This window comes from Fukomys damarensis, unplaced genomic scaffold (genome assembly GCF_012274545.1).
Source record: "Fukomys damarensis isolate Sample0158 unplaced genomic scaffold, DMR_v1.0_HiC HiC_scaffold_34, whole genome shotgun sequence".
NCBI classification, from domain to species: Eukaryota; Metazoa; Chordata; class Mammalia; order Rodentia; family Bathyergidae; genus Fukomys; species Fukomys damarensis.
The window spans coordinates 482,583-489,958 of NW_022900946.1; the positions used below are offsets into that span (position 1 = coordinate 482,583).

General features: G+C 54.1%; 1 protein-coding gene across 2 annotated transcripts in view; it reads left to right on the forward strand.

The window, feature by feature from the left end:
* Stx1b (syntaxin 1B) overlaps positions 1-7,376 on the forward strand; it is a 16,458-nt gene that overhangs the window by 1,137 nt on the left and 7,945 nt on the right. The window contains exon 1 of one of the 2 annotated variants that reach the window (XM_010617436.1): positions 6,268-6,330. The exons of the other annotated variant lie outside the window; for it this stretch is intronic. Coding sequence (XP_010615738.1) covers positions 6,283-6,330 — 48 coding nt within the window. The 5' untranslated portion in view covers positions 6,268-6,282. Of the gene's footprint in view, positions 1-6,267; positions 6,331-7,376 lie in introns of those variants that run through there. 2 annotated transcript variants of the gene reach the window in all.

The following is a 7,376-nucleotide window of genomic DNA, read 5'->3' on the forward strand; positions in this document are numbered from 1 at the left end:
CCGCAGGTCGAGGAGGCGGCGCGGGCAGTTCTGGCGTCGGGGGAGGCGGCCCGGAGGGGCCCAGAAGATGGGGAAGGGAACTCGGTGGGAATGACTGGGGGAGCACGGGGGTGTCGGGGCGCTGCAGAAACGATCTGGGGCCTGAGGAGGCAGCGCTGGCCGCTAGCTGAGGGATCATGGCCTGTGGTGTTACGTTCATCAATGTACCGGCCCTGGCCAGGGGCCACAGTGTCCTCAGGCACCGCGTCTGTGCCCGCAGCCTGTTGGTTGTGACCCCAGGGATTGTCACCCCATATGGACAGAAAAGGAAGCTGAGGTTCAGAGATGGGAAGGGAGTTGCCCAAGGTCATCAAGCAAATGGGGGGGCGGGGGACAACAGGCTGGAATCGGAGTCTCCCATCTGCCAAGTCAGTGTGGGTCTCTGCTTTTCTGCTTTAACTGGAACTCTTGACATTAGAGGTAGACTCTGCTTTTGGAGAGACCCCTGTATTTGGGGGTGGGGGCCCAACTTGGAGGCAAGTGACTGCCATCCCTGCCTTCTCTGGGGACATGTTAGCAAGTAAGGAGAAAGGAAGGAGGGAAGAGGGAGGAGATTTTTACAATTTAAATTCATTTAATTTTGAGACAGAATTTCACTATGTAGTTCAGACTGCCCAGGAACTCACTATATAGCCCAGGCTGGTCTCGAACTCACAGTGATCCTCCTGCCTCAGCCTCCTGAGTGCTGGGATTACAGGCGTACACCACCAGGCCTGGCTAGAGGAACGGGATTTGGAAGGTTTATTTATTTATTTGTTTTTTCTGGTACTAAACATTGAACCCAGGGCCTTTGCACAGAGTTACATCCCCACCCTTACTTTTTTTTTTAAAAACAGGATTTTGCTAAGTTTTCCAGGGTGGCCTTGAGCTCACAATACTCTTGCCTCCCAGAGTGCTGGGATTACTGGCATGCACCTGCTTAGATTTATTTCTTAACTTTTTCTGCATATATACTCAGGCACAAAGGAAATAATAATTGCTTTAATAACAACACTATTTTGAGCATTTTATACATATTAAATCACGAATTTGGGCATAATGATGCACACCTCTAATCCAGGAGTACTGCCAAGAGTTCAAGGCCAGCCTGGAGTACATAGTGAGACCCTGTCTCAAAATCAGTCAATCATTTTGACTCTCACACATATGAGGCTGGTGCTAGTATTATCTCCCCCTTTTTTTTTCTTTTGGTACTGGGAATTGAACTCAGGACCTCATGCTTGCCAGGTAGACGCTGTGCTGCTGAGCTACATCCCTGGCCCAGTATTAGCTCATTTTATAGATAAGGAAACCAGAGAGGTTGAGTAACTTGACCAAAGTCACATAGCTGAAAAAAGGCAGATTCAAACCCAGGCCAGCCACCTGCACAGCCACACTCTAAATTCCCTTTCCCTCACCCTTCATGTGCGGTGTGCAAAGCAAGCTGTGCTCCTAATCTCATTAGGACTGAGAGACTCCCTCATTTTATAGCGGGGTCCAGAGGGGTTAAATAACTTTAACCCCAAGGTCACACAACTAACAGAGATGAAATGTGAACCCACACCCTCAGCAGCAGGGTTACTCTGTGACTCCAAACACGAGTAGGGGAGTGGGCTGGACCGGGTGGGTGCTCCTCTGAGGTTCAGGATGCCTGCCCAGAGGTGTGGAGACTGCTGGCCGGGGCTGCTGGGGGAGGCAGGAAGGGGGTGGCTTTGGTGTTAGTCACAGCTCAGGGAAAGAGGAAATTTGGGAGGGGGCGGAAAGAAGCTGCCAGATGCAAGAAATAAGTAAGGGTCTCCCTTCTAGGGCTCAGGGTAGGGAATTGGGAGCCGTGGTTTAGGGGAGCCCGGGAGGAGGGTCCCTCAGATGTCAAAGAATCCATCTGGGAGGGGACTATTTGTCTTTTGGCAGTCACCACATTCCCAACAGCTTCTAAGCCTGTTGATCATATAATTGTTGTGTGACCTGGGAGCCAGACTGTCTGGGTTCAGATCCTAACTTTGCCACTTCCTGTTTGACCTGGAGCAGGTTGCTTAACCCGGTATGGTCCAACCTTCCTTTGTGTGAACCGGGAGTAACGTGAGCACCTGGTTCAGCATTGTCTGCGAGGAGCAACTCATGCACACAGAGTGCCTGCCAGGGCCTGGTGCACCCCAGCGCCCCTGCGGCTGGCTCTTGGAAGGCTCACATACTACTCTTGAGCATCTTAGGCCCCTGAGGTGGGCAGCATGTGACCCCTGACTTATTTGGGGGTTAACTGAAGACCAGCCAGTGGGAAAAAGAAACCTGACTTGCTGAAGGTGACACAGCTCTTGCTAGCAGGGCTGGGGTCCAGCCAGGGTTTCTGTCTGGGACACCAAGCATCCTGAGTTGGAAATGGAGACCCAGGCTGGTCCTCACTGGGGAGTTGGAGTAAGCGGGGTGGGGCTGGAGAGGAGAGGAGAGTGACTGAGGCCGAGGAAGCAGAAAGGAGAGAAGACAGGAGAGGACACAGGGATGAGCAGGGGAGGCTGGAGGAGTGGGCCTTGGACTGCATGGAGCTTTGTCTGCCTTTCAAGCATATCAAACAAATTACAGCCTTCTTCAGGATCTTTGCATTTATTTCCTTTGCTCGGAATGCTGTTCCTTCTACCCAGAATGCTGTTCCCTCTGCCTCACACTCAGTTTCATCCCCATTATAGAGCATTGACTCTTTTGGGACTCAGCTCAAATGTCACCTCCTCAAAAAGGCCTTCCCCAACTGCGCCATGTAGCTTGGCCTGGTGGCACACACCGAATAATCCCAGCACTTGGAGGAGGCTGAGATAGGAGGATTGCTGTGAGTTTGAGGCCAGCCTGCACTACACAGCGAGACCCATCTTCAAAAACAAAACAAAACAGAAAACTCACGCTAACTATCCTGTGGGAAGCCTCCCCCATACCTGCTTCTCTGTCACTCCTTCCTGCTCGTGTCCCTCCTGCTATTCGGCGCCATGGAAGTTCTTTCTTCCATCTCACTGCCTCCTCGGAGGCAGGACCTTCCCGCCAGTCCTGTTCAGTGGGGAGGGCAGTGCAGAAGCCAGAGAGGCCAGGAGGCCGACAGATGGACCAAACGGCTGCTGCCTTCAGATCAAATGCTGCTTGCACCCTTAGGAGCGAGGGTGAGCAGCGTATCAGCCTGCCCGGGCACTTGTGTGTGTTCGCACACACACCTCCTGCGACTTCCCCACCTCCCAACTCCATCTTGTTTGCCATCTGTCTCTCCGGTCACTCAGCACTCGCTGGCTCCCATTGGCTCTCTTCTCTTCCCGCTTGGGAATCTGCCCTTGTCCTCTCCGCATGCACATGCACACGTGTGAGGGCTTCTGTGATGTGTCTCCAGTTGTGAGCCTGGCCTGTGAGGGCCCTTGTGCTGCTGCCTGCCATCCTCACGGGCCATGTGCAGTGAGGAGCAAAGACCCTGGGTCCAGCTCTAGGCACCACCCCCCAGCCCAGTGGCTCAATCATTTTGGGTAACTTCCTTGATTGCTCCAAACCTCACCCGTCAGATGGGACTGAGAAGAGAATCTGCCCAGGGTAGCCATGAGGACGTGAGAAGAAACAGCCTAGTGCACGTCTGTCTCCACCTCCCCACCCTGCACGGGTGCGAACAGACCCAGATCGTCCACCTGTAGCCTGACGCCACCCAGAGCAGAGCAGGCATTTGATCCTCTGTTCCTAGGGTCTCGTTTGCCCACACCTGCCTGCCTGCTCGCTCTGTCTCTGTCTCTTCTGTCTCTCTGTCTCTCTGGAACTGGAGAATGAACACTGAGCTGCAGTCCCAGTCCTTTTTTAAAAAAAATTTTTTTTTAGCCAGGTGCAGTGGCGCACACATGTAATCCCAGCACTCGGTAGGCTGAGGCAGGAAGCCAGCCTGGGCTGCATGGCGATTTACTAGATAACTTGCTGTCCTCTTGCCATGACCCCCAACAGCTGGGATTGCAAGGCGTGTGCCACCATGCCTTGTCCAACCTCTTCCAGAAATGGAAGCTGTGCTCATTGTTAAACCCACATACCTCAGAGCAGGAATGCCATGTGCTGAACGCTCGCCTGGGGCCTGCCCATCTCAGGATGAGGGGACCAGCAGCCTAGGATCACAGAGTAAGGCCAGTAGAGGCCAGAAGGCCTGGCTTCGTGTCGGGCTCTGGACTCTTCCTACAGCCATGGCCCCTCTGCCCATATCTGCTCTGGCTCTAGAGCTCAGCACTGAGGACTCAATAGAGGGGCCCTTCAGAACCAAGCAAGGACAGAGGGACTGCCATTCAGCAGCAGGATGAATGGGAAACGCCCGTGGTTCAGCAGTCCTGGGTTCAAATTCACCTCTGACCTTATTTTCTGTGATGCCCTAGGCTGATGAGGCAAGCTTTCTGAGCTCTTTCCTCACCTGAGACCTGTGAGGGCAGAAAGTGATAGCTGCCCTCAGCAAATGTGTTCTCTCTGCAGCATTAGGCACTTTTCCTGCTTTCCTCATTGTGTCCTCTTGTCCTCCATGGGGAGTAGACATTACTGCCGCAGCAAATGAAGAGACTGAGGTTCAGAGGGAAGCATCATGTGGTCTTAAACAGCTCACCTGAGGCCGTTTTTTCTTTAGACAGGGTCTCACTATGTAGCCCAGGCTGAGCGCAAACTTGCCAAGATCCTCCTGTCTCAGCCTCCCACGTGCTGGGATCACAGGCATGTGCCATCATACCTGGCCATGGGCTGGTTCTCTGTCTCAGTTTCCCTGTCTAAAAAAGGTTTTATAAGCTGGGCGTGGAGACACAGCCTGTTATCCCAGTACTCAGGAGGCTGAGGCAGGAGCATCTTGGTGAGTTCAACACCAGCCTGGGCTACAGAGTAAGACCCTGTCTCAAACACTGACCCCTCTCCAAAAAATGAGGGTTATAATAATGTCTACCTCACAGCTGTAAGCATGAAATGGATAAATATATATATGCTGGTACATAGAGCAACTCACAGCACATTGTAAAACACTTTAAATCTTTGTCACAATTGCAATTATGTTGGCCAATGGTTCTTACCGAGTTTTAATCAAGACCGAAAGAGATTACAGGAGTGAAAGACTCATGCAGAAGGCACACTGAATGATGACAGTTTGTTCAGTTTTGGGGCACAGCACCTCACCCTTAGCAGGCTGGGTAGGAGCCGGCCTGGAGGCCGTGTGCCGTGCCCGTGCCTGTGAAGTGGGGGCAGTGGTGTTTGCTCATCTTTCTCGTGGGGCTTGGTAGAGGATAAAGGATCGTGGGTATAAATGAAGTGGGTTAGTAGTCCTTAGCTCTCTTAGTAATTACGGCCCCTTAATGGACCGTCCTTGGGCCCTTCCACCTTTCTCTCCGAGGGGCAGGTGAACATGTAGTCTGGGGTACTGCAGGGATGAGTCCAGGGGAAATGGCTCTGGGAACAGGAGAGAACGAAAGGACTTCCTCAAGTTGGCTTGGGAAAAGGGAAGAGACAGAAGACAAGAGAGTTCCCCAGCGCCTGGCCCGCTGAGGCTGAAGAGGAAGGGGAGGAAGCCCTCAGGGCGACCAGCCGACCATCCTGGAAGTTGGATCCCCTGTGGAGGCTGGCAGAGCTCATAGATGCCCTCTGGGGGGGGGGCTTGAGAAGCCAGCTGTCCTCTCCAGGCCCCCAACACTCACCTGTACCGCCCTCCTGCAGAGGCAGCATAGGCAAAACAGAGCCACCACCTTCCTGACACAGACAGGGCTGTCTGGGGTGTCTGGACACGTGCTCTGACCCAGGGTGACGCCCACTCTGTCCAGCAGGACTCAGGGAGGCCTAGGGAGGCCTGCTCCACTCTCATGCGGCTATCCTGGGCTAGGCGGGCTGTGGAGCCTCCTTACGGTGCTCTCTTGGCTTTGAGCATGGTACACGGGTCCCATGGCTCTGTCTGGGTTCGGTCTGAGCTGTTGGGTTTCTGCTGGGCCCTGCCCTGCCAGGTCTTCTTGGGTCTCAACAGGCTGCACCCCAGGCAGAGGCTGTTTGGATCCTGCCTCGATCTCTTTCTGGCTCTCTCTCCAGCCTAGATTCTGCTGGAGCTCTGACCAGATTCTTTCCAGAAATCAGGGTGAATTCTGTTTACATTTCCACTGGGGCTGATTAGGGCTCCAGATGCAATTAAGCTTCGTGGGCTCAGATTCTGTTCCCAGACCTCTGTCCCAAGCAGAGAGGAGTAGGGAACCCGGGGAGGGCTCCTGCGCCCTCTTCACAGCTCAGGGTGTGCATCCAGACCTGAGCACAGAGGGGATGGGCGTACAGGGCCATCCTGGGCCCCCTGGGGCTGTGACCAACAGCGTGAGTCTGCGTGTCAGTGCACCTTTGCCGTTGGTCTGTGTGCAAGTGCACATCAGCATGCAATGTCTGTGTGGGCATCGGGGCCTATTTCTGTGTGCCTGTGTCAGCTCTTCTGTCTGTGTCACTGTCTGTCTGGCGGTGGCGGTGGTGTGGGTGGGCAAATCCCTTTGTGTCTCAGCTCTGCTGTTGGAGGGCTGAGCAGCTGCAGGTTGCAACTGGGAAATCCGAGCAAGGGAGAGTAGGTGGGTGTGTGGTAGAAGGGGCTGGGTGAGAGTGAGTAAAAGCAGGGCAGAGCCACTGCAGGGGAGGGGTCGGCAGGGGGCGGGAGGGGAAGCACTGGGAACGGGGAGCTGGGCGCTGCCTGCAGCCCGCCGGCCCTCCCTCCCCACTCGGTGCCTGCTGTGGCAGTGAGATGGCCTTGCACAGGCTCAAGGCTGGCTGGGTGGGGGCAGCAGGGACAAGAACAGGAGTAAATCGAGATTGGGCAGGTACGCTGGAGACTACCAAGGAGGTCCAGGCTCCTGGGACACCATTCAAGACTCCTTGTGGCAAAGCTGACATGCAGTACTTGGTGGTTAAAATACAGAAATGCGTCCATACTGGTTGGTCAGTGGCAGCTGCTCTGAATACTGTCCCCTTCCTGGATAAATCTAACCCTCAACACTTGTACCCCAGAGATGCTTTTTGCTTATTTCCTCAAGACCCCTTTGGGCTGTCAGCTTTCTTGGCCTCCAGGGCCTTGTTTCACAAGACAGTGCAGTCTTCATTCTGACTTTTGATGCTCTCAGCATCCCTCCTGCCCAGGATCCTTCCCAAGACCCCTTCCTAAGCCTGGAGCTGAGGGGATGGGTAACAGGTTGAGGCCTGGAGTGCTAAAGTGCCCATCTTGGGGGTCAAGATAGGGGCTGCTAGGCCAGGTGTGGTGGCGCACACCTGTAATCCCAGCACTCGGGAGGCTGAGGCAGGAGGATCACTGTGAGTTCAAGACCAGCCTGGGCTACATAGTGAGATCCTGTCTCAAAAAACCAAAAAAAAAAAAAAAAACA